A 27859-nucleotide genomic window follows, 5' to 3' on the forward strand; every position below is an offset into this window, starting at 1 on the left:
GTTGGTTGAGGGGGAGCTCATTTTGAACTATTGATTAATGCTTATTTTTATTATGGATTAATCTGCTGATTATTTCCTCCATCGTTTGATTGTTTGGTTTCTATAAATAGTAAAAAATAGTGAGAAATCCCTCTACAATGACCCAGAGTCCAAAATGACACTTCACAATGTTTGTTTTGTCAAACCAATAGTTCAGACCTCAACATTATTACTTATATATTACAATTATTAAAAGGAAAAAAACAGTAAATCTTCACACAAGTTTATCAAAATCTATACAGTAATATAAGACACAAGCAGCTAAGACTGTGTCTGTGTACTGTACAGGGCTAAATGGGTTTAGTTAAACTCTAACCCTGCTGGCTGCTGTCCCGCTCTGGCCCCAGAGGCCCTCAGGAGAGACATCTGGCGTGGTGGGACCATTTTCCACTAAGATTCACACGCAAATAGATTTGGCTAATGACGCTTTCTCGCTGCACACACTTTAATCTGGTTGCCAGAACAAAATGTTGGCATTGTACATTTCTGCAAACCTAAGATAAGTTACATTTGCAAATTTTATATGTATCATATCAGCATTTCTAAAGTGATGTAATATTTGAACTGACTAAGGTGGAGGGGATGGTGGATGGTGTGTCACCTACAGTAGGGCGAGAGCCTGCAAATCTGCAGACCACTGTTAAAGACCAACAAACAACAAAACCAGTTATGATTTAGTGAGTCATTGCTGTGTTCCCACAAGGGATTATTTCACAAAAAAGTGGTTGTTTTTTTTACTGAGACGTCCCTGCATTCAACACATTCTCGCTTCAAACTCATCACACATAACCGCATAACAGCTTCATTTCCTTTTTTTTTAGCCTATTTTTTTATGCACAGATGGAATTGTATGCATCTTACATGTTGTAGTTGCACACACAAAATATGGTGAACTGGGTTTTCATTATTGTTGTGTTTACAGACATGATTTATAACTGTTGTTAACTTGTTACACTTCCTGACCACTATGTGTCACTGTGAGATTGTGTGCACTGGATAGATGCAGGTGCTGTGTGGTGGAGGGATATGCTGAAAGAGAAGTACAGAGGTCGAGATGTATGCCACAAGTGTTGAACGGTATTAAATAAAGCGTAAAAAGAGTACGCCCACTCCTTATTTCAGTTATCACTGTGACCATGTTTACAAGATGATATCACTATTTGAAGGACTTGTGTGTGGGGGTTTAGGGCAATATATTAACAGAAATGGAATATAATACATTAAATATGTTTTCTTTATAAACACCTGAAATTAAGAATTGTTGTGTTTTGTTATCTTCAAATGTGCTTTTTATATCTACATATGGAGCAGGTCCTTGTCTATGGACTCTACAGAAGCTCAAAATGGACATACCAAACACTGGCTTTAGATAGGGTGATGTGTCATGTTGGCTACCATTTGCAGCCTCTGCAAGACGAGCCGAACAGCATTGGAAAAACACAGATTTTTAACATGAAACTGCTTTATTTAGTGTTTTTACCAGTTTAAACTAGAAGGTCCATTTGTTTTGGAGTGTAAGAGACCTCTGCAGGTAATTGGGCTCTTGGTAAAAACCTCCTGAACACCTGGATCTGAAGTTATCAGAGAAAAAAGGTAAGCACACATTAGCAGGTGTTGGGCTAGTGGCCCGTCTGCAGTGAGCCAGACAGCATTGGAGAAACACTGATGTGTAACGTAACTACTTTATTTTGAGTTTTTACTGGTTTAAATCATCTGGCATGTTTGTTTTGGAGAGGAGGAGGCCTCTGGGGATAATTCTGTTCCTGGTAAAAACCTCCTTAACGATCAGTACTAAAGGAATCCTAACCAAGGGTTCATGTTCGGCACATGGTAGAAGTGTCAGTTGGTTGCAATCTGCAATCCTCACCACTAGATGCCACTAAATTCCACACACTGCTCATGTAACATTTATTTTGCGTACCCCCTCACTGAGTTGCTAACATGGCTGTAGACTTTCAGTCTTGGTAGAAGATTTTGATTCATTAACCCAGCTTCCCATTCAGTCACACAAAGACATCCTCAATCCCTAACAGCTCCAGCCAGCCTGGAGCAGCAGAACAGAGTTTCACCGGGTTCAATATGAGTCCAGAGCAACCTGAGAGGAAAGATCCTCTTTTTAATACCTCTGCCCCCCCTCTCCCTCCCAACAAACCAAAATAGCTCCAACAGACACACAATGTAGGAATGTTATTCACCCCTGCTAGACCTTTCAGGACCTTTCAAAACAAAGCGTGGGTCAGCAGTAATTGTGCCCAGTGCCCAGCAGCACCCAGGGAGCCGGGATCCTGTTTACACCTCTGCCAACGCCATCCTCCAACTGCTGTGACCAGTTCTTGTAACTCCACCTGGGCCTGGGATCTGTTTCGAAGAAGCCTCAAAGGGTATTTTTATTCAAAAGTGAGGAGTTCTGGAAGATCAGTCTGTCAGGAGAGAGTTCTTCTCGAGAGGATTGTTAAGGTGATGATCATGACGATGTGTGAGTGATGATTTCAGGGTGATGTGTGGAGCAGGGTTTTGGCTTTTGTCTCCCATTGTTGTCACATGTCACTGTGGCCTGCAGCTGAGTTTGAGGTATATCCGAAGTCTTGGGTCTTGGGTCTGTTTTGTGACAAACTGACAAGAACAAAAATGGTTTTATAGATCTCTTATTTCACATGGGGGATAGCTCTACAAACTTTTAATGTGTTTTTTCATAAAAGGACTCTGGTGATGTGCTTACAATCGGATTCAAGTTTCATAACCCAGATCATGGTGATTCATGACTGAAGTCTGCAGTTTTGCACTATGCATTCTGGAATAATGTATGAGACAAATGTCAATTTGAAACAATACATTAATACCAGGCATTCACACGGGTCCCATGTCAGTGCGCTATGTTAATGTGAATGTTTGTTAACTGCACTCCACACTGTCATTTTGGCCTTTTGTTAAAGAGATAGGGTATCTCAAAAGACTTCCTGGTTTATTAAGGGTTAGAGAAATAGCTTAACATAATTGACAAGCTGGAAAACTGCACTTTGTTATAGTGCTTGGAACTTTTCTGAGGACACTGAAACTCTCTCAGGACTCCCTCAGTCTACGTTTAATTTAGATCTGAGACTCTACTCCCAGATCTTTTAAAAGGCAGTAGTGTGAACAAATCTTACAAACTCATAGACTGTGAAGAGCAAGAGTTTCATAATAAGTTTGTGTACTAATGAGATCTCAGGATCTTGAAGTTCTTGAGTTCAAGAGAGTGCGTTGTTCCTTTCTGCTTTGTCTGTGCGTACCGGCCACCAATGTACACACAGAAAGTGTTCCTCATAGATGACTGTCAGAGTGGTTTGCATCTGTGTTTCTATCAGACTGAAGATGTCTTTAAAGAGACGGCTGCTGTCCATGTTGTTGTGCTGTGTTTACTGCGTGGCCTCGCTCTTCTGCCTCCACCCAAACCGCAACAACTGCTTCTCTCTCGGAGCTCGGTGAGTCTCTTTACATCTGTTTATTATGTAGACATCAGTACATTTAAAATGCTATGAATGCATAGAAGCTGTTAATCCAAACTTTTTGCCCTTGTGTCCCTTCAAATTGTCTCACATGCTCTATTAAAAGTTATAACTGAACCGATCTCAAAAGCCCCGTTTCCACCAGGCAGTACAGTACGGTTCAGTTCAGTACACTTTTTTTCTGTTTCCATTGTGAAAAGTTGTGGATGGTACCAATGGAACCATCCGTACTGTCCCCATTTTTGGTCCCCCCTCTGTTGGGGTACCTAGCACACAGATCTGGTACTAAAAGGTGGAGCTGTGAACACTGCACTGATTGGTCAATAGCGGCCAGTCACTCAAGGTTATAGCTAACATTAGCTACATAAACATGAACTTGAATCAGAGGCAACTATGAGCCTTTGGCAACAGTTAGCAGTAGGGTTAATGCTGCACGTTTTAAAATCTTTTCTGTTGTCTTTCATTCGTCCTCCATCAAAGTCTGTTTGCACTGATATGCTTTCATTTCTTTGGTGCTCTGCTCTCCTTTCTTGGACCATTTCTGGGATCATAGAGAGAGCCCAGGGAGGTGAGTACTATGTACACTGTATATTGTTCAGGGTGAACTATTCCTTAAAGGAGTTCCAGGACCTTGTATTGTGCATGCTGGCTCACTTGAATGGCTTTTCGGCATAGCCTTTCTCTCTCCTTTTCCCTCTCTGCTGTTTTAATTCTTCTTCTTTATTCCCATTATTCTTTCTCTCTCTATCCTCTTCTCTGCCCATTCTTCACTCTTCTTAACTTCTCTCAGGAATATGGTGTCAGTCGTGCAGCAGCTTTACCAGCGTGTCATTCGACTGCTGCGCACCACCCTCTGATCAACAGCCTTTTAAACCAACAACTCCGGACCTGTCCTGCCACTGTGGCCAGTCTGGCTGTTATCAAGCATGCTCTCTGGAAGCGCATTACCAACTGAAAAGAAGAAGAAACAGAGGAAGAGGAATGGAGTGACTCCATTCTCAGACTGTGAAGTTTCCACCAGCTCAGTTTTCTCTGCACTGGACTCCAATTGCTGTGCTGTGTTCACTGCTGCAATCCTTTGACTATATTTAAGATGAGGAGACAAAGAGTAGGCCAGTCTAAAAATGTTTATTTTTTTACTGATGTGGATTACTATTGTGAGTATCTGCTGTGTGAGATGAAAAGGATGGTCATCTCTTAAATGCATTTTGAGGGTTCATTGCGAGCTTGGCTGCTGTGCTGTGTCCTACAAGAGCAGAACATTGAAGCTTAAAGAAACAGGCTGATAACCAGGAGGTCACAGGTTGAAATTCCTGGGCGAGCTGGCATCATTGTTGTAGTGTGTGATGGTGAAAATCTTCTTCCCTCCGTTTACAACCACCACAGAGCACGGCAAAAAGTTTTCACTGGAGCTGTTTTGTAGCAGGCAGTAGCAGCTGTGGTGTTAGTGAAGTTATAGCAAACTTATTAGAGGTCCAGAATTTAAGAACACCTACCTAAAGCCAACCTGCAAAGATCTTAAAGGAAACTGGTTTCAGAAAGGGACCTAAGATCCAATACAAAAAGACCCAAACACAGAGAGTAGGATGCTCCACTAATTAAGGTGCAGCCGTTGAAAAGAGTAGCAATGTCATTTCCCATGAAACACCATGTGATCAGAGTTTATTGTCCTCTTACAGACCTGAGACCTGCGGAAATACCACCGGGCCCTATCTTGTCCAAGTTAGACCCTTAATCTACTTAAGTACGCATATGCCACGTCAACACTTGGCTTGTACTTTGCAAATATGTGGCGCAGTTGTATAAAACAAGTATTTACTTCTTTGTGGAGGTGAAAGAGCTCTACAGGGGTAATACAGCAAGAGACATGTCAAATTCCATGACCTTGTTGTTGCTACAATGCCCTTAACGACTATTGTATGAGTGAAACCGGTGACGAGAGTATATTGAGACGAGATCAAGACTTTTAAGGGTTGAGATCAGGTCAAATCTAACACCAGCGCAGTATGAGTCCCACACGGAGAGATCCACATTCCCATGAAGACAGCCACAGAAAACAAATGAAGGTTCTTCTTCATTCACCTCTTATATTGCCTTGTGCTGTATTTGTGTTTGTAGACGTTTACCATGAGAAAAAGGGTTTTCAAAAGTAAATTTTATGTGTTGGAATTTTCTTATGTTTTCTATGAGCAAGCAAATGGAAGACAAACTCTATGGAGCCAAAAACAACTTTGCCATCTTTATTCAATTTTTTTTTTTTTTTTTTTTTTGCACTGGCAATTAAGTGATAACCCTGCAGTCTTTGTCTTGACTGGTCCTAAAATAAAATCCAGAGTCCTCTTTTCCTGAGACAAGGACAAGACTGAGTAAAAATGCAGTCGATTCCAAGACCGAGACCTTCAAAATGTGGTCTCGAGACCGGATCTTGAGTGCTTCAACGAGTGAAACTAAACAGCTCTCAGTTGCATCGTAACAAGAATTTCAGGTGTCAAATTGCTGCACGCAACATTGTGTACTTTTACTTTTGCTTAGCTACATGCTTTCATGCTTTGGGCTTAAAAAGTATTTTGTTTTGCCAAATCCAACAGATACAACAGGAGCACACCGCAGCAGAAAAAGATGAAAACTGGCTTTTGACAGTGCAGCAGAAATGTGTATGACAGTGAGGTGATAATGCAAAGGAACTGACAGAGATTAGGTAATATTTTATAGCCTTAATTCTATAAACAGTACTCTATGTGGACTCACGTCAATTATGAATTACAGCCTGTGTTTAAAAGACTGAGAAAAGGGGGCGAAGGCTGATTCACACTTAGGGAGATAACTAAAAGAAATATGAACATCTGTGCTCCTTTTAAAGACAGAAAAAGGGCTCGCACAGGTACATTAAGCCAAAGTTGCTGCAGTGATTTGTTGTACATTTGAGCATGACTCTGGTCTGGCTGTGTTACTTTTTTCCCATGTGTAATGTTCCCTCCATCATGGTGTTGCTTGGGAAAAAAAAATAATTAAGAAAAATCCTGTGGCTGTTGGATGATGGTGAATAAACAATTGTCTGTTGAGGTGACATGATTGATGACTTTAACTTTAGGTTCTATTCTCACTGCAGTCAGTCATTGGGCAGTATGTAAGGACATGCAGCAGGTGTGTCTGGATCCCTTATAAGTTACCTGATGATGCAGATCTACTCTGATATTTAAGAAAACTAATAAAATAAAACAAGATTAAATTTCTTTAAAAGCCCATGTGTCATTTTTTTACCCCATTTATCAGACTATCTAGGTTGTGCTTTTTCTATAATCTGTACTTATTTACATCCCTGTGACGCTACCAGGGATCAGTGGAGGTTTTAATCTTGTGTAGGCTATCTCAGTGTGATACTATTTAATTCAACAGAACCACAAACTACAGAGTGAAAAGATATAATGTAAGAAATGAGAAGATTTGGGCTCACAGGAGCAGAATTAAAGGTGGAAGTGTCTGTACTGTTGGGGAAAATCTGATAAAGCGGATCCTGTAGGAGTTAACAGAGTCCACAAGATGGCGGCATTGCAACACCAAGGATGTCAGCTGCCGTTAAACCTCAAAGGAGAAGAAGAAGCTCGTTTGTGGCGTTTGACATTAGCTGAAATGGGAAGCTAACAGCGGGCGAGAAGTTTTCTGCTTGCACTTTAATTAAGTCAAGCTGCGGATATTTATTAAGTCATGGAAGACCAAGTGAAGTAGCAGGTTGCGGATTTTATCGACACTACAGGTACGTGACTTTTCGGCTGACTAGTTGCTAACTGATAAACTCGCTAACAAGCTGGCTACTAACGTCTACAAGTGTTAGCCGACTAGCCGTTAGGCTAGCAGGAGCCATCTGCTGTAAGCTAAACGTCAGGAGGAGTTGGGACGGCCATCTCTATGTAATAAATTTAAAAAATCTTCTTTTTTTTAAAATGTACACCCTAACTAAAAATGATTATTTATATATTGTTAATAAAGTGGCGTCTCTGTTGGTCATATGACAAGCGTTAACGATTATAAATAACTTAATTTAATTCTTGTGACACTGTTGCTGTCACAGAGCTGTCAGTCATGGCTTGCCCTCCCCGGCGCACCAGCCAATAGAATCGCTGAAGCATTTGATTGACAGAACTCACAGCCAATCGTAACGCCACAACAAAACACGATAGCTCCCTGCTCGGTGCTGTGCACAGGGCGTCTCTTTCCGGCGCAGTACGCTGGGATGCTGATGCTGAGGAGCCTCGTTGATCTGTAGCCCCATTTGGATCTCAAATGTTTATCGCCATGTTGTATTGTCTGAGGTTGCAGCACTGTGTTGACCTCTGTCTGGGCTGCCTGCTGTTGTTTCTAGCGGGGCTGCAGCAGGTGGAAGCAGCCGCCGCCGCGGAGATGGCAAACTTGAACTGGAAGCCGTTCATCTACGGAGGGATGGCCTCGATTGTCGCAGAATTTGGTAGGCTACGTGATGCACCACGACATGCATAGTCCATACCGTTATGTAGTGTTGCTCTACATGCACTGTAATGCCATGGCAGAACATGTTCTTGCGCATAGTCTTTTGAATTGAATGTATTTTCAGACATAGGAAAATTCTGCATCAGCACCTGCTCAGTGATGGAGGCTTCATAAAGGGGGCGATGCATCCAGCTGAATACATATCAAAGCTCTTTTTGTGCACATTATATTTGCTGCCCTGCAACTACAGATAAGTTAGGATTCAGACAGGTTGTGGGTACACATCCACACTGCTTACTTTATATTTTGCACAATAGACAGCTAGTTTCACAGGAACACAGTAATTAACCTGGCAGTTTGCCCCAGTTTGCACCTCTTAGGTACAATTATTACATTTCAGTCACAAAGCTAGGATTAGTTATAAATTATGATTATCTAGATCTAGACTGCTGCATGATGAAAAAGCTATTTTACCCATTTGTTTAAGTTTATTCACTTTATTAATCCCCCTGAGGGGAAATTCAATGTTTTCACTCTTGCTTGTCAGTTACACACAGGTCTGAAGGACACACACACATGAAGGACACACACACATGCATATGCACAAACAGGACCTATACATGCACAAAGTGGAGAGATCTCAGAGTGAGGGGCCCCGAGCGGTTGGGGGGTTCGGTGCCTTGCTCAAGGGCACCTCGGCAGTGCCCAGGAGGTGAACTGGCACCTCTCCAGCCACCAGTCCACGCTCCATATTTTGGTCCGGACGGGGACTCGAACAGGCGACCCTCCGGTTCCCAACCCAAGTCCCTATGGACTGAGCTACTGCCGTTGTGACTCTTTTTGGTAATCGGGGCCCTAAGCCAAATATATATTCATATGGTTTCTATTTATGTGTCATATTTGTCATGTTTTTTACAAATTAAGAAAGGCATAATGTAATTTCCAGTATCTGAATAGGAGCTATAACTTGGCAAACAGGTTAGAATATTTTTATTTTATTATAAAATGCATCATTCTCTGACTCAAATTTAATGATGATACATAGGAGGTCAAAACTGGGGCTGCCTAGCAGTGTGAATTTGACTGTAGTGCCAAATTTCCTCTATACCTGATCACTGTACTCAAACATTTCTGTAACTCTAATCACTTCATTTTCTTATTTCTAACCCTAACCTCCCTCATATTTACTTATATTTTAATCCCCAGGGACATTTCCCATTGACCTGACTAAAACCAGACTACAGGTCCAGGGTCAGTCTCAGTACACGGAGGTGCGTTACAGGGGCATGTTTCATGCCCTCTTCAGGATTGGCAAAGAGGAGGGCATCCGAGCGCTCTATTCTGGGTAAGGATATTTTTATTTAGACTCTGTATCAACATGATATTCGACGTGTACACACAATTTGTCACCGCAGCTTATTTTTTAAGATCAGATCAAGTGTCTGTTATTTTGGAGCACAGTAGCAAGATACAGTGTGTAAGGAAGTGAAAGTGTGTAAAGAAAGTAAGTAAGATAAGTTTTATTTATTTGGCACTTTTTAAAACATACACTCACAGAGTGCTTCACACACATACATGAAAAATATAAATAAATGAATAGAGCAAGTAAAACTAAATTACAGTATAGAACACAGCACAATGTGAAATAAACAAAACTAGAACAAACAAAGACATAACACATAAAGAAGCTCTATAGAAAGTCTTCCCCATAAAGGTGGGTTTTTCATAGCTGTTTCAAACAGTCTGAAGATTCGGTAAATCTAATGGACTAGGGAAGATGTTCCAGAGGGTTGGAGCTAAAGCAGCAAATGCATGATCACCCTTGGTTTTGCGATTTGAACAGAGGATGGATAGAAGGCCGAGATTTGAGGAAGAATGACCGCTCTGAGAATGAGGAACAAGAAGATCAGAAATGTAACTGGGGGCAAGGCCATGCAGTGCCCATACAGGCTTAAATTTCCTATTAGTGCAACACTAAATGGAGATGAATTGCTGCTGTATTCGCTGAACTATTGCTGTACTGGTAGATTTACATGAAATAGACGGTATGGGCATGGGTGGCATCAATAGCACCAGTACAGTTCAGTTGATGTGCTTGTTAGACGGAGTAATGGTGTAAAGTTAATTCAGGACAGCATGGTTCAACCTTGCACAATCTGCTCTGGACCACCACTCATGATACTGTAATAATAACTAATAATAAGATTGCCGTAGCTACAGGAAAGGCTTCCTGTCTACTCTTCACAGTTTACCTGTCAATCTTTGTCAATGGCTTTAAACTAGATTCAGTCGTAAATTTTAAGGGGGGATTCTTAGAAGAGGTCATTAGGATTTCATTAGACTTTCAGCAGTAGGAATTCTTAGTTCCAGGAAGGAGTGTGAATATCACCCTAGATGCTGTGCTGTTCCCAGGGGGAGAGAGCCTTCAGTTAAACACCTGTAAAGTAAATCTAGCGACTTCTGTTTGCTACAAGCTTGCAGCATGCTCCATGCTGATGGAAACAGCATGTGCTCAATATGATATGCAGTAATAAGCTTTGCAAAGAGAGCTGTTACACTTTGTGGGTGGCTGAACTGTGATATTGCCGAATCCAACTTGAAAGGAGCCCAGTGGGACAGGAAATGTATTCCAAAGCTTCTCTTTGACTTATAAAGCAGCAGGTGTGATTCAAGTGTTTAGCGTCTACAGTTATTAAGATTAATCTCTGCTTTTTAGGTAATAGACAATAAGCCGGGATTTCATGCTCCTCACTAAGACTGACATTTTGCATCCTAAGCCACATGAACATAGGCAGGTGAGGGAAGCAAATGATGAGCACTCCTTCCTCTGCACCTGCCTTCAGTTTTACCCCTAAGGGTAAAGACTACTAACATATTTTACCTCTTCTCTCAGGATTTCTCCTGCTCTGTTGAGACAGGCATCTTATGGGACAATCAAGATAGGAACCTACAACTCTCTGAAGAGGCTGTTTGTCAGTCACCCAGAAGGTGAGTGTTGACCATTTCTGCCTCTGACACCCTGTCTTCTACCTTTCTGCTAAACTCTTTTTTAAGGCTCTAAACTTACAGTCAGCCTTTTTAATTCACAGGCTTCAGTTAGTTAGTGTCACAGAAGTCCCGTGAAACCTTGAAAGCATTTTAACTACAAGATATTTGTCTGTAAAAACAGTTGAGCTCAGCTCATATTTGCATTGTGGCTTTGACTGGTTTGAGGCTGTTCACTGCAAACCATTCCTGGTCTTTAAGCATCGATTAAAGCCCTGACCCAGCTAAAAACCCTTGTGGCCTTCCAGCACCACAATGAGCAAAACTCTTTAAAACCAGCTCAATTAAAGTCGAAGAACCAACCCCAAACAGCTGAGGGAAGAGCACTGTAGCAGCAACAGCAAAGAATTTGGCAGTAGTAGCCCCTAAGTCATTTTCTTAAATTTACATTTTAGTCTGTGAACTGATGCTGTTATCTATAGTGAAGTATCGTACGAATATTGTTGAATACTTTGACAAGTAGCCAATTGTGCAGTGGTGAATGGTGCACTGTTGATTGATGGCTTTATCATGCAGTAAAGGTGGCAGATAACTGTCAGCACCGCTACATACTGCACTACCTTTATTCTGTGCTGATGAATGAATGCATGGGGGGCGGGTAATCTACCTTTTTTGGCCCTGCTGAAAATGAGGTGAAGTTAGGAGGTACTTCTCAATATAGACTGACACCTATCAGGACTCCCTGCTGTCAAATATGCACAATTTATATCCAGCCAAAATATTTTAAATGTATAGTATGGTATAATAAATAAAAAGCACGCATTTGAAGTTGATGTAGTTTGTAAAATTGTTCTTAAAAGTATCAGCTGTAAATGTAGCAGTGGTGGAATTATCCACAGAGGTCTCTTCCTCCCGAAAACAAACAAACCAGGTGATTAAAACCAGTAAAAAACACTTAATAAAGCAGTTTCACATTAAAAATAAGTGTTTCTGCAATGCTGTTCGGCACAGCAGGGGCTGGAGCTGAACTGTTGCTAACATTTGCTGAGCTTGTTTGTCTTGTAACTTACAATCCAGATGTTAAGTAGGTTTTTACCAGCAGCCAAATATTCACAAAAGTCACTTCTTCTCCAGAACAAATGGACTCAGTGATTTAAACTGGTAAAACCACTAAATAAATCAGTTTCATGTTAAAAAATAAGTGTTTCTCTGATGCCGTTTGGCATGGCAGGGGTTGGAGCAGAGCTGCAGCTAACGTTTGCTAGCTAGTTTCTCTAATAACTCAAGATCGTCAGACATCCAATGACTGAAATGCAGCCTAAAACTAGATTAAAAATAGTCAAGTTATGACAGCTTCTGACAGACACTGCAGCCCTGATGCATACACAAAGAGGATATAATGCCACTGACAGGCGATGCTGACTAAATGGCACATGATTAAAATTAGATTTCTCTAGGTTTAAACATTGTCAGATAGTTCTGGGATGATCTGAGTATGCAGCTCAAAAGTATACAACATTGGTGTAGTTGTTTCTTATCATATCTTCTTTTGGCTTTCAAAAAATCGTTTTTTAAGCATGTTTATATCAACTTAACAAGTCAAAAAGTTTATTTCTGATGCTGCTTGTATTGCATTTTGCTTCTCCTTATATCTCACACTGGGATTCTCTCTTTCTCCTTCCATCTGGTTAGACTCAAAACAGCGTTGGTGCCTTAAACAGTACAAACTCCCCGTGGGCCTTCTCTCCTCTTTTGTATACATTTGGCTCTGCAGGCAGGTTGAGTGTTTTGGAGTCACTCAGTGGGTGGTAGGTTGCTTCTGGTTGCATTGCAGAGATGGATAAAAAAGAATGTAAGGTGTGTTTCCCACAGTTACAGTCATATGCAGCAGTAAAACTGTGTGTTCCTTTGAGTGTATGGCTGCACACCCCACATTGGGACAACCTGTGTTAACCTGCCCAGAAGCAGATTGAGCATGTTAACCTGCCGGCACTAATTTGCAAGCTAAATAAGAGACAAAGAGTCTCTAGGAAGGAAGGGAGAAATGGAGAGATGGATGGATGGATGGATGGATGGAGGGGGAGGAGTGGAGACAGAGAGAGAGGCAAGGGGAGGGGCGGGGAGAATGAGAGAGTGAGTCAGGCTACATTCACACTGCAGCTGTAAGTGCTCCGATGTGCTTTTCCCCTGCTATGTGACATCGATCTCATATGGAGCACATATTCTATATGTTTAATTGAAATGGAAATCTTCCATCATTTAACACTCAAAGAGCCGACGTGCTGCTCAAAGAGACACTTCAAATCAGTCATAACGTCAAGGCTTGTAGCATAGAGAGAGATGGAAAAAACCAGCTTGATTTATATAAAGTAGAGCTGAAAGAATTAGTTCATTAGTCGATCAGCAGGTGAAAAAAATGCTCAACATTGTCCGGTCTCAGCTTCTCAAATATGATGATTTCCTGCTTTTATTCATCATACATCATTTTAGCATTGTTCTAAATTGAATATCGAGCAAAACAAGACCTTTGAAGATGCCACACGGGACACGACACAACAAAATGAGTAATTGATAAAATAATAGAAACACTAATCAATAAATAATGGTTGCAGCCCAAAACTAGAGCACTTAATTGTCGGTCATTCCCATGTAGCTTTTGTTGCCATGAATAATAACTATGTAATTAGGACTGTGCAGTAAATCATGCAACTCTTTGTATTTTGAGCATGACTCAATTCTAAAAACATGAAAGTGGATCAGTTTTTGTCGTTCATACTTTGCATATATGTCATTTTTTTTTATCTCTGTTTTAATTTCTGCACTGCTTTATGTATTAGAGTCACATTTTTAGTTGCACGATTTTCTTTTTATACATATTTAATGAGAATTGTCATTGCCAACAACTGCTTGTGCAAATTGTGCACATATCAATAAAGAACTTGAATCTTTGAAACAGAGAGCCATTTCACTCATCAGCCAGATGGACTTGCGCCACATTTAATAGTGATTTGCCAGCACCGGAATGTTTCTGAGACTGACAGGAAGTTTCTTATATTACGTCTGCTTTTTTTTATTTGTCATTTCTCTTTTCCCATTAACTGGTCCCTCTGCCTTTCACTGTCTCTGTCATTTCTTTGTTCTCTGTCTTCCACTTTCCTCCTGCTCCTCTCAATATTTAATGGCCAATTAGTGTACATAAGATAGATAATATGAATAATAGAGTAGATCAAGGTAGGAGAACAAATCTGAGTGATTGACTGGAATGAAAGAGTGGAGCTGGATGTTGTTCTGCTGTCATAACTCAGTTTTGACCAAATTTGAAGTTACTGTAATTAGCAAGCAGTTAAGCGGTATACTATACTGAAATAGGCTCATATAATGTGAAAAGTAGATAAGTGATGGTGGCAGGAGGGAAAGAAATCAGGGGGTGAAGAGTTTTGTTCTTGAGGCTTAACTTTATCTCTTAAATGTGTGTGTGTGTGTGTGTGTGTGTGCGTGTGTGCGCGTGCGTGTATGTGTGTGTGTTTTTTGTCCAAACACAATTTTTGGGGGGGTTCTGTTGATTGTTCTGCCCTCTGCCACAACATTGCCACACTGTTTTTAATGCTTGTCCTGATACAGGCTTTGCTTTGCTCTGCGGTTGTGGTGGGATCGGATGCCTCTCTCACCTGCTCAAAAAAAGAGCGGCTCCAGGACAGCCACACTAACTTTTGTACAGGTTGATCAGGGATCTCTGTAACTATTGCTCTAAAATTATTTGTCTCCTCCTCCTTTGTAGACACCATACTGGGTAACTACTAATTAGATCCACCGCTGACTAACAAACTCTGCCGAGGCTAATTGCTAACAATGGTTCCTGTCTGTTTAAAGCCAATGTAGAGGGAGTGCAATCTCTCCAACTGCAAATTTCAAGTGACTCTCAGTAGTAGTTTTAATCTGCTTGGAGCACAAGGCAGGTTGACACATCACGAGAGTGAGACCACTGTGAAATTAAAGACTGTTTAAACATTGTATGCATAATACACAGTTAGCTTCACCCATGTGGTGCTCCAAGTAGGTGCGAGCAAATATGACCACTTGTATGCAGATTAAATGAGATGTAATGATTTCTTAAACTCCCACAAACCTCTGCCTGTGACCAAAATACTGCACACTTTTTGTAGTAGACTATTATGCTTGAAAATAATTTTCTATAAAATGCTTTTTGTCCTTTCTTACTTTGTTGTAGCAACATATGTTCAGAGCATAAAAGACAATCATAGAAGGCTTATCTCTTGTAGTGTCATTTTCAACACACACAATTTGAGTCTTGTTTGGGTCTGTTTATATTTATTTATTTAAGTATTAAGATCCAAAAAGTGCATACCTACCACAACAAAAGATTTGATGAATTAAAGCAAAGACCAGATTTAAATCAGGTGATTAAAGCACATATAAGATGTTTTAAGGGGCTGATTCATGTCTCATCCCTTTACGTTGGTCTTCTCATTACTTTTTTATTTTATTAATGTATTTGACAGGGCAGAGATGGTCTGCACAATTTTAAGAAAGGAAAAAAAATCAGTCAGTCAGTGGTTCCTGTCATTCTTTGTTAGTTGGCAGGACTCAAGTGTGTCCAAATATTTCTGTGCTGATATTCTCAGACATTATTAAAACCAAGATATCTTTTGTAACATTATTTTGCCTACAGCCATCTGCCAAAAACATAGTTCAGCAGGGGTGTGTTGTGTTGAATAATTACACAAATGCTTTGTCCCAAACCAAATCAACTATTGTATTGGGTTGCAAAATTCCAGGAATATTCAAGGTGCAAACTTTCCATGAGAACTGATAAAATGTACAGGATAGGAACCTTTTCCTATATCTTATGCAGCCATAATTCATTAATACGCCAAATAAATCCACAAATTTGTCAAATTTGAAATGTGCCATGTAGTGGGCTAGCTAGTAAATTTGAGCCAACACTGTGTGTGCAAATGTAGGGTTGAAAGTGAATAACTATTTTGTAAAATACATTTTTTACATTTAAGAAATAATGGTGTAAACTCCTAACTTAGCATGCACAAGCAGAAACAAACAGAAGGTGTTAAGTAATAAATTGTGTACTTTTATCTGCTGGTTAACTAAAATATAGCATAAAAATATGAATATATACATTCTCCTTTCACATGTGTGGGCTGCACATGAGATAGGACAATGCATTGTGCTTGCAGAGGGTTGTAATTTCACTAAATTCCTATTTAATGGGATGCTGGTAAATCGCCCTGCACATGTGATAGAAGAATGTGCTGCTGAATGCACTGCAATGTACAATTCAATTAACAAGGCATACTTTCAACCAAAACATGGTATTTTTTAAATATTTTCTTGCATTTCTTTCCCCAATAAGTTCACTATTAAAAGGTATGCTTTTTATATAGAAATTGTACAGAATTCCCAAGCTTTACTATCCTTGGATATTTCTGGAAATGTACCAACCCTTCGCAGCTCAAATTGAAAATGACACACTGTTTCTTTAAGTGGAGAGTATGCATGATAATTTCATGATCTATGGAAATAACATATCATCCCTGTAGACTTAGTAAATAAAAGGCTAATCTTAATGTGTTTGTGTGCTTTTGGTTGCTTTTGCCCCATGTGTGTTAATTAATATACTTCCTTGTGCCTTTCCTGCCAGATGAGACCATGGTCATCAACGTCTTCTGTGGTGTCGTGTCTGGAGTCCTGTCCTCTTCTCTGGCCAACCCCACCGATGTCCTCAAGGTGATTCTCAATGCTTGAGCACAAGGCCCAGACTAAATTATCTCTTCACCAATATATCAATCAAGACCAGCCGGTGTCATCCACTTTAAGTCAATGAATAGTGCAGTGGCTTTACTCCTACAGCTACTTAAAATGTGTCCTTACTCCTAGACTCAGACCCTGAGTGAAGTGCTGGCTTGTAAATTAGGGACTAAAACACTGTCTTTGTCTGTGTGTTTGTTTTTGTTCCAGATCAGAATGCAGGCGCAGGGCAGCCTGCTCCAAGGCAGCATGATGTCCAACTTCATCAACATCTACCAGACAGAGGGCACCAGAGGGCTTTGGAGAGTGAGTGCTGGATGTATAGGGATGTGTGTGTGTGTAGTGTGCATGTATGTGGAGAAGTAGTGGATACTGTGTTCCAAAATGGCGTCCCATTCATTCATTTAAGATATTAATTTTTGTGACAAAACATAAACTCGTTTTTGACACTTAATTCTAAGTACATTTGTATATTTACTACAGCCAGCTTTACAGATCACATCATTAAAGCCAAACCATTCATCTTTAAAGCAGTTGAAATCTATTTTCTTATAATAATTTAAATGTGAAAACAATATGAAAGAGGCTGCTCATAGTGATGAACCTCCAGAGAATGATCAGCTGAATCTGCAGTTCCCCTCAGCTCAACGGAGCCTTACAGTGAGTTTTGGCGAACTGCTGATCTGTCTGGCTGCTACTTTACCGTTCTGGTTCACTGTCATAGTGTTGCTCAGTCAAAAAAGCTGTAAAAACCCACTATACACCACCTGCTCTGTACTAAACAGCAGATAGATACAGTAAGAGACTAGCTGGTAGGTTCTGGTGGTATCTGTTTTTTCATACCTTCCTGTAACTTCACTGGGGTGTACGGTATAGGACGATATTAGCTTGTGGTGCTACATTGTCCCCATCTCTGAACCTCCACTGGTGAGTTTGCTCCTTCCGCAAGATCTCCCACCTTTTTCAGTCTATTAAATAAACAATATAAACTCACAAAACGACAAGATAAATTTAGTATTATCACTCTGTTTTAAAACTAGAAATACAGCTGTACACCTTATGAATTCCAGTTTCACCAAAGTCAGACTAACGTTAGCTTAGCTGCCTTTTTAAATTCCCCCGTCCCATCACCACTCGGAGTCAGGGTATCTGTCAGCTCAGCCACCTGCTCCACCTGACCTCTGGTGGCGCATGATGTGCACTACATACAATGAGTTTAATAGAGAGAGGAGCGCCTGTATAACCCAGTGTACTGTCATATCTTAATACTTCTAGCTGGTGAACATGGAGGAGCATTTAGCAGCTAATGAGACATGTCCTATACAGAGATTGGTACAGGACATGTTTAGCAAAGCGCCGCACAAAGTGTTGAAGCAGGAGAAAACAGCCGACCAAAAGCTTCAACATTACCTTATTTACATGTTGTGTTATTTGATAATATGAGCTTGTTGTATGTCAACTCAACATTTTCTCCAGTGAGTTGTACTGTGATAGTTTAACCATCAGACTTATTTTCTTCATCCTCATCCTCCTTCTCCTCCTCAGGGTGTCATCCCCACAGCACAGCGGGCAGCCATCGTCGTCGGAGTGGAACTTCCTGTCTATGACATAACGAAGAAGCACCTGCTTCGCTCTGGCCTCATGGGAGACACCATTTTGACACATTTCATGTAAGTTTTATTTTTTATTAGTAGGGCTGGGTATTAGCTCTCAATACCTTTTTTTTAATTGATACCCAGACCTAATTCTTCAGGTCAGGGATGGTCATCCTTTGTGATCACACAGTATGTCTTTGGCTGCAGTGCACAGATGTCTTTTTGTCTTTTTTGAAGAGGTCAAGTCGAACTTAATGCGTACAGCAAATTTAAAACAACCGCAGTTCACCAAAGTGCTAAAGGTTTCTTGGCATGGTCTGATAACCTTGCTCTGTGTCTTGTTGTTTGCACAGTTCAAGTTTCACGTGTGGCTTGGCGGGAGCACTGGCCTCCAACCCCGTGGACGTGGTCCGGACCCGTATGATGAACCAGCGAGTTTTGTCGGGAAGCCCCATGTACAAAGGAACACTGGACGGAGTGATGCAGACATGGAAGAACGAGGGCTTCTTCGCTCTCTATAAGGGATTCTGGCCGAACTGGCTGAGGCTGGGCCCCTGGAACATCATTGTATCCTTTAAAACCCATTGGTTGTTGGTATTTTAAGTATATTTTGATACTAACACTTTTGTATTTTTACTTATGTAAAATAATGAATGCAGGACTTTTATTTGAGTATTTCTACATACTGATACTTTTATTCGCATAAAAGATCTGAGTTCTTCTTTCTCCTCTGATGCCATAAGACAATATAATATTTTCAACTGCACTATTTGCAATGCAGTTTTCCTGAAGTAGCTCTGCCTTTATTATCTCTAGTTATTACATACATTGCGTTGGAAATCAATGAGGTGTGCTTCATTACAACATAGTATTTTTACATGATTTTAGCTGTATGACATATGTTGGTTTGACAGATATTTAACCGGCATTCCTAGCTGTATATTTTCAGAAGCAGTTTTGTAGTTGGTTTTCTGTAACTCAGTTTCTGTTACACTAATAATGATAGACATAGAATGAGCATTAAAAAGAGGGATAGAAGCCATAATTCATGCAAAGTAAGACAGAACATAAACCCCACTCAGTAATATTAGTAACATTACATGCACAGAGTGCTTCACGTGAAAATAGACAAACATAGAATGAACATAGAACAACAATAGACAACAAGGCAAGTTAGTATAAAAGAACTGAGGCTTCTCCTGAGTTTTAACTGTGAAACCAGTGACTCTAAGAACTGTGCGTTCACACTGCTTACACATGACTTCTTCTGTTCAGTTTCCTGTCAGACTGACCTTCTGCATTACTCAACAGTAACAAGAAATGGAACTCTAATTAATTAGTGACCTAAACACTTGCTTAAACAGCAAACTGTGGGCTCCTCTCTCCATCAGTGCTTAACAGTCTGCAGTGGCAAACTGTGGATTGTCACTTGTCATCAATGCCTAAACAGTTGCCTAACAGCAAACAGCATATTGCTAGGTGATTTTATCCATTTTGCCTGTTCCTATGTCAGCATTAGATTTATTTAATTGATTGCTCATCTTAGTTTTTGAAAAGTTTACTTGTCCAGGCACTCTTGAGGCTCACTGGGGCTCCTCCTTTTTCCTGGTGGGGTTTAATTGTTGAAAATTATAATTAGTGAGTGACAGCCTTTGTAAACTCAGTACACACATGCATCTATATGCATTTTAAAAAAAAATCATACACAGAGAAATCTTGCACACTGAGTCAGATGCATTTTATTGTTTTATTTGTTGTGAGAGAGACAGTGAAAAGACACATTTCTTCCCATGCTTCTCTCCACTGGAGATACCTACCTGGCTGGCATCACTGTCTCGCTGTATCTTGCATTTGGCACCACAGCTACATGAAGGAGCTGAGCTGTCCTCTCCCTCAACTCTTTGACTCTCTCTGTCTGTGTCCTCCTCATCATCATCATCTACCTGCATATTACTCTCTGATCTACTGAAGTAGCCTGTTTGAGGAATGAAATGATGCTGTGCGACCTGTTATCCTGTCTTATCGAAGACGTGTCACACTGCCAAACATCTCTCGAAAGGCTTGTGACATATGTGTAAAACATAGAAAATCAAACCTGGATTTATCTTGTGACCCATAACAGTACAGAAAGTAAACACAAATGCTCAGAAATACCTTTTTTTTTGTCCATTAAATTGCAAAACTGTATGCAACTATGCTCAGTGACCATATTTCAGACGTTGTGTCTGAGCAGCTTCAGCCTGTTTACTGTTGTGATAGAAATCATGACGCTTTCCTTAACACACATCTCAGTTCTTCATCACCTTCGAGCAGCTGAAGAAGCTCCCGTTTTAATGGGAACAGGAAGTGGGACTTCACTGGTCTGTTAAGACTGTGTCGGGCATAAGTGGGGTGTGAGCACGGCAGCACCTGGAGTTTTGGCACCAGTATATTCACACTCCCTTCAAATTCATACCAATGATACAATATTAGTCATCTGCCCATGCTCATCCAAATCTTATGTTGATTTCTCTCTCTCTTCGCAATGTGTTTTATTTATTGTCACTGGTTGTGTTCTCGTACTGTTTTAAGGACTGTTGCTTTGGTGACTACGCTCACCAACAGCCACCTCCGACACTCCCCAGGCAGCTAAATATTTGGTTGTAGCAGAAGACTGAAAGTTTGGAAGACTAGGTTCATTTTCCTCGGGCTGATTGGGTGAGTGGAACCTTGTGAACTTTGGCTTATCTTAAAAAGACAGAGAGGACACTTGGGATTGTTTGCTCAGGAATCCTACACAGAAAAACATGGGAAATAATTTTAATAATAAGCTTAGGAATTGCAGAATGTCAGGTCACACATGCAGGTTGTGGAGTTGTTGGGTTTTTTTTTTTTGTTTGTTTTTTTTTTTTTAAAAAGAAGATAATGTTAAATTTTAAACTGAATGACATGTAGGAACGCTGTATTTTGAATGCACAGGCACTGCATGAAACATGCTTGGATTTTACTGCTGAATGTTGAGGAACTGTTTGGAAGAGTGGTTCAAATAGGAAATCAGCTGTTACTGTTAGTTACTGTACTGTGAGAGAGAGCCGGAGTAAGACACTGACAGAAAGTAGGAAATGAACAGGTCATTAGTGCTTAACGTCTGTATGGAAAATGAAATTCTCAGATATCTTGTGATCTCTGGTACATTGAGGTGTTAAGAAAAGGTGTCGCACAGCATCTGACGTGCAGTTTTTAATCTTTAAATGGGTCGGTTGCCAGAAAATCACTCTGAATTTTAAAGTTGAAGAAAAAAATAGTCAGAACTTTTTTATTTATTATTTTTTAGGAGAAGAAATTTCCACATAACACAAATTCTAAACATCTAAAGAAGACACTGAAGTTTTACTTGAAAATATCAGAAATCTGAACCAAAGCCTCTCATGACAAAAGGGAAACACTTTTACTCGTTTTCACAACCAAAAGGTCTTTTTTTCCTTTGTTTTATTTAATTTCAAGGAAATACTCAATCAAGAGCAATCACTCCAAATGAATGCTTATGTTTTTGCTGTAGAGACCTTTTTTTTCTTTTTTTTGGCTTTGTTTTGTTCTCCTCCAGTCTGCTGCTGATTCAGAAGCGAAGCTAATGCCATTATTAACCCACATGACAACAATCCATTACATACTGTAAATCACTGTACAGACTCAATCACAGAGAGGTGGATGTATTTTATCCTGTCATGTCCAGGTGCACATATGATGCCTTGTTGCGCTATTCTTACTGTTGTGTTCCTCCTGTTAGGTAAAGTCACGGCATGAAAGGAGGCAGCTGGTGTGGACAGAAAGTGCAAAATAGTGCGTTTGTGCCAAACTGGGTTTGATTTTATTTGCAGCTACTCTGAGTCCACATAAAGTTTTGTCTTCAGAAGAAACTCGTAGCTGGAAACTGTCAGACGCTGTAGTTTGAAATTGAAAACATATTTTAAATTTGTGAATAATATCTTTAAATCAAAACAAATGCAGTTTTAACAACATGAATTTTTATTTAGTTTACGAGGATCCACAAACAATATATGTGTTTGACTTGTACAGAACATGAGTGCAGTTTCCACGCCAGGTTTTTTTTAATTATATTTAATTATTTTTTAGCAGTTTTGATTTTTGTTTTTAAAGTTGAAGTTATTTATTTTCTGACGTGATCAAAAGTTTCCCATTGTGGCAGCAGTTTTGTGTGGCATCATAGCTTGTCATCAGATGGGTCTCCCGAAATTATCTTCATCTTTCTTCTTTATTTTGACTGCACAGACATGCTGGACTCTATGACTGAAGGACATTAAAAATACGATTTATAGCTTCAACAGAGCTGGTACTTCTACATGTATACTGTTGTAGGCAACTCTGCTGTTTAGCTTCAGGCTTGTTATCGTTTAGTAGCAGACTGTAAAGTAGCTTGGCTCTATCTTGGTCATAATTCACTGGATCACCTTATAGTTTACTTTTATCTATAAAGGGATACTTTTGGATTTTGCAAATCAGGTTTTTCCTCTTCTTCTGCTCTCGATTAAAAACGCACATGGTGTCCTTTTACCCTGACATACATCAGCTGTCATCACAGCTGCAGAAATGTCACAATGACATATTTTTTTAATTGAACCTGACTGCAGAATCCAAATTAAACCCAGTGTAAACCTTATTTCCCAGTATCATTACTTCAGAACTCTCCAATGGGATTTATTAGTTCATCCTCTGTTTCCTCAGTTATGGTTTGAGCTGGCATTTTAGCGTGCAGTTCGGACACAACTCTCAACTTTTGTGCTCAACAGTGGAGTGGGTTTGAAAGACCACAAGGTTCTGTGTGTGTGTGTTTGTGTGTGTGTAACAATAGTAATAATTTGCACATAATGAGGCCCGAAACACATTTTAACCAACAGAGTGAGGACATTTTGGGAAAATGAGAACATCTTTGTTAGTCTTCACTTCTTCAAACACTTCACTTTTTCTGTTTGAGGGTTAAGACTTGGCTTTAAGGTTCATGTTACTGTAAAGGATGGACACTTTAAGGAACTTCCATATCCCAGTCCTAGCTATAGATTATTAAGAGTACTTGAGTATTTCCTTAAAAAAATCTAATGTAAGAATAGGAAAGTAAATTGGCCAACAACAAAAAACAAATGCAATTTTAAATGTATTTATTCACTCTATTAAACTATAAATTTTTAGTTAACATGATAAAAATCAGCAAACTTTCTGTTGCTGCTGTGACATAGGTTAGACATTGTGCTGAAGGACTGTCCTCAAGCTTTTGTCCTACTAGTCAGTTCGACGTCTGCCCAGTTTAGCACAAACTAACATCTGACTTCGAGCCGTTTAATGGTCCCAACAAACTCACACTGACACTGAAATGGCTTGACTCAGTCCCATTAATAACTGTTACTGACTCTTACTGTTACTAATGTTAGCTGTGTAAAGCTATCACTGTGTGTGTGTGTGTGTGTGTGTGTTTGTATGGGCGGACCTCATGGGCGGAGCTCACATTCCCACAGCAGTAGTCTCATGATAAATGCAGGAAGGAAGGAAACGACAGCAGGGCAAGGATGCAAGTACTGTCGTCCAAATTAGTACTTTAGTACGTAAGTACTCACGCCCATTTCTAGTTGCAGCTAGGTTTAGGTAAGGGTAAGGGGCTAGGGAATGCATTATGTCAATGAGGGTCCTCACAAAGGTAGAAGTACAAGAATGTGAGCATGTGTGTGTGCGTTGGGGTCTATCGTTGGTTTGCCTTTCTGGTGATGTTGGCGTGAAGTTATTTTAATGATAGAGTCCTGGGAGAGTTGTACTGTTGCAGCCTTACGTTTTACAGTGGTGACCTGTTGATACCTGATGATATCACTGATGCCTCATTAACATTGAGTGTGTGGGTTTTCCTTTAGATATTGTCTACAGATTTTAATCACAGTTCTCACTATTGAAATTAAACTATTAAAAGCTGTTTAGATACATTTAAGTGCATCTGTGAGGAGATGTGTTTGGTGTTACCTCAGCTTTCCTGAGCCATTTAAACAGTCTGTTAGCAATTCTGCATAGTACTCGGGTACAGCAGAGTGTCAGGATATCTGCAACCTACGATTAATCTATTTATCTATGTATTAATTCACCTTCCTATAAAGTGCGTTTAGACTCGGATCGGGTTTTTTTGAAGTTTAATCGGCTTGTTGAGTAACCATAACGTTACAGAGTTAATCTGAGTGTAGGGGTTTATCACTGGAATAGAGTGGGGTTTTTTTAGACACAAAAACATGGGAGACTAAGGTCCAGGTTGAAAAATCCTTAAGATACCCTTAAACGTTACTGAACGTGTCATTTCTGCCGGCCAATAAGTTACAATCATCTCACAACATATACACACAATGGAAGCTGAATCTCAAATTACATATACTCAAGAAATCATGATTTTCATTTAATGGAACTAAATTTACTTCTGTCAGACATTTTCAGCCTAACATGTAGAGAAGATGAGATACAAAGTTCATGCTAACCAACAACTTGCTTTGTGAGCTACTTTGCACAGCTGTCAATGTAAATACTATTGTGGTACTTGGTTTATGTTTATGGAAAGTTACATCAGGAAACTCGGCACAGCAGGCGGCAGCATCTGATTTTGTAGTATCTCTTGTGGTCTTTTAAGTGTTCATAAATCAATTTTCTTTTAAATAATGTGTTGTCGGCTGATCACTCTAGTGTCATAGCAGTGTACTCACTCTCTGTTTCATGTTACATGAACTGTCCAGCCTTTCAAATGTCCAGAAGGATTTCCATTGCTCGTCTTGCAGCTCAACCCTGTGACTGTATTGTCAAGTTTTCATTTTGGCAAAATGACTGAACCATATTTAGGGATTTTGTGTTTTAAGCTTTAGTAGATTTTTATCTATTTTCTAATTATTTTAAAGAGTTTTGCTTTTTATGTTGATCTGATTTGACCTCAGAATGATTCATCTATTTATTTGACTCTGTTTTGAATGATGCTGCTGTCCATTCCTGCTTATTATTTAATCCTCACGCTGGCATGTTTGAATTTTTGTTCAAATGTTTGTGTGTTAATTTGAACTGTACCCGACTGAGTCTACTATGTTAACAACTCATCACTTATTTGCCTAGTGTTTCATTCCCTTCATCATTATGTAATGCTTATGATAAACAGTAGTTCACCCAGTAACATAATTGTTTGTACTCACCTCCCTAAGCTCTCTGTGGTCTCAGAAAAAGTTTGCTATCGGAGAGTGGAGATAGGCAAACCAGTGAAAAAAGACTTTGTTGTGGCCAAACAAAAGAGTAAAAGAGGATATAAAATGTCTGAAAAACTGCCTGACGTTTCCTGTGCAGCATTATCCAGGTGTCTTGTATCCATTCATGGGCTTATGGAAATCAGAAAACTACAAACTGTTTGTGCTAAACTGTTGCTAAACAAAGTATTTTTCGATTGTCCTCCTATGAAGGGATTTGCCAAGTGTGCATGCATGCATACTTGGATGATGCTGCACAGGAATTTTCCTAACATTTTTGTACTGTCTATAACCCAAGGTTCGCACGAGGTGCTTAAAGTGCTTGGATTTTAAGGGGAAAAAATGAAGTGCTAAAATCACTTGAAAATGACACTTTTTTAACAAAGAGCTTAAAAAGCCTTGAAATTCAAATAAACCAAAAAATCCTGACTTATGTTTCAGCCAAAGTTTGATAATGCCTTGCCTAACATCATGCTTCATTTTTACTTAACTTCACTGTTATAACCCCGGCAAAACCAGGAGCCCGATGTTGGCATGACAAAACTTAATATGACTCAGCTTGATGAGCATCTCACCGCAATCTGGTTTGCTGTCTCTTCAGCGATGCTCTGATGCTATTGCTCTGCCGAATATTGTGAATGTGATTAGTAACTTTTCACTGAAAAGAGATACTGATCACATAATTTATGTTTGAGCATGACGTCCTTAAAAATGAAAAAACGTAGTGCACTGATCTGATTCAACTATTCGGATGTTCCACTCTCCCTAACATTTTTCAGTGGAGTTTAGAGAGACGAGTACTGTACACAATGTCTAATGTTTTTGGTTGAACTATATCTTTAAAGAATAATGGAGAAAATGGTGCTTTGTTGCCTTCTTTGGTCGAACATTTCAAGCTTGCTTCACCTCTGACCACACACAGAATCACCGAGTATGTTTACATGCACGAAATATTCCAGTTTTTGCCCTTATTCCGAAAAAGACAATATTCCTACCAAGCTGTTTACATCACTAGTGAAAAAGAATATTCCACAAATAGTCCAATTTACATGCAGCCGTGCATACTCACATTAACATGTCCTAACGTAATTTATCACGTCGAAATACAGATAAGTGGAACCGCTGAATCATTTTGCTTCTTCGCATCAAAATAGGATCCAAAGGAGCAGGCTTCAGGGTGGACTTGTTCGACCGTATGGACGTGGCCTCCGTCTTTGATTTAGTGGGCAATGCAGGCAAGAGGCTGTGTGTCACCAACTGAGACACATATTCCAAATACATGTCCAAAGAATACTGTTTAACTCCGAATAATACCGGCAGATCCCACATATTAATCAGAAAATGTTAATTTTGGAAAAAGGCAGGATATGCTGTCATATTCGGAGTAATAGTGGCATATTAGTGTGCATGTAAATGTAGTCGCTGATGGGAGTTTGCTCACTTGAAAGCTCCAGAAAAGGTGAGAAAGTGGTCCTTGAGTCAAGATTATTTTGGCAAATTTAAGCTCTGCCTTAGTTTTGACATCAGTTTGAATCAGAGTGTGTTTGTTGAGCTCTGTGTATCACACTCCAGAAATAAAGGAAGTAGATCCACAAAACTGCGCTGTGCCCTAAATTCATACACTGGATATGAAGATTTTTTGAAAGGTTTCATCAGTGTATTTGTTTAATTATTGATGCTTTTCTATTGTTTTACTTCAAAAGGACTTTTAAAATGATTCACAGTCTACACACCCAGCCTCCATTCATGTTTCTGCTTGTGACTGAATATATATTGTTTGTCTTTATGTTTCTGTGTCATGTTCAACAAAGCGAAAAAGCACTGTTACACTCGCCAAATGAAGATATTGGCCATTAGTTTTGTATTGGATTTCGGCCAGCTGGCATCATTCCTCCTGATCACATTCTGAAAACCAGTGTGGGAAATAGTTTTCTCTGGGCATTTCAGTTTGATTGTTCGGTGACACTTGATAAATTAATTGTTCATTTAAAGGCCGAGGTAGTGCATCCTCTACTGAAGAAACCTCATGTAGGTTCTTTTAAGGTGCTTCAGAGGCATCAATAAAAAAAAAGTTTCATCATTCTGATTTTAAAACACTTGATAACTGACAAATCTGCATCTGTGTGGCAGCCTGACAGGAGAGGAAAATCTATAAATATTTTTTTGTAAATTGCCACTTACTTGCACTTTGGTGTATCATTGCTGTCTATAACCTTTTATGCTTGTTCACACTCTGAATTTCTATGGTGGAGGTGTTAAACGG

General features: G+C 39.8%; 1 protein-coding gene across 5 annotated transcripts; it reads left to right on the forward strand.

Moving 5' to 3' along the window:
* The first annotated feature begins 7130 nt into the window (after positions 1-7130).
* On the forward strand, positions 7131-27382 carry slc25a14 (solute carrier family 25 member 14). 5 transcript variants are annotated; one of them, XM_049592062.1, is made up of 9 exons: positions 7131-7278; positions 7842-7986; positions 9195-9333; positions 10882-10976; positions 16651-16736; positions 16968-17063; positions 18303-18427; positions 18706-18919; positions 20645-27382. In XM_049592062.1, the coding sequence occupies exons 2-9, from the start codon at positions 7923-7925 to the stop codon at positions 20684-20686; spliced, it is 861 nt and encodes a 286-aa protein (XP_049448019.1). In that variant the 5' UTR covers positions 7131-7278; positions 7842-7922; the 3' UTR covers positions 20687-27382. The 5 variants fall into 5 exon arrangements, with proteins under 5 accessions (XP_049448019.1, XP_049448018.1, XP_049448017.1 ...); XM_049592061.1 differs by having other exon boundaries at positions 7885-7986; XM_049592064.1 differs by lacking the exons at positions 7131-7278; positions 7842-7986 and adding exons at positions 8566-8831; positions 10705-10783.
* The last annotated feature ends 477 nt before the right edge of the window (positions 27383-27859 follow it).

This window comes from Epinephelus fuscoguttatus, linkage group LG12 (assembly GCF_011397635.1).
Source record: "Epinephelus fuscoguttatus linkage group LG12, E.fuscoguttatus.final_Chr_v1".
NCBI classification, from domain to species: Eukaryota; Metazoa; Chordata; class Actinopteri; order Perciformes; family Serranidae; genus Epinephelus; species Epinephelus fuscoguttatus.

Coding starts and splice junctions, on each gene's coding strand:
- slc25a14 (XM_049592060.1), top strand. CDS start 7,806: ATGTTTATCGCCATGTTGTATTGTCTGAGGTTGCAGCACTGTGTTGAC. Junction 10,977..16,650: donor GTTTGTCAGTCACCCAGAAG/GTGAGTGTTGAC, acceptor CTTTCCTGCCAG/ATGAGACCATGGTCATCAAC. Junction 18,920..20,644: donor TGGGCCCCTGGAACATCATT/GTATCCTTTAAA, acceptor CACACATCTCAG/TTCTTCATCACCTTCGAGCA.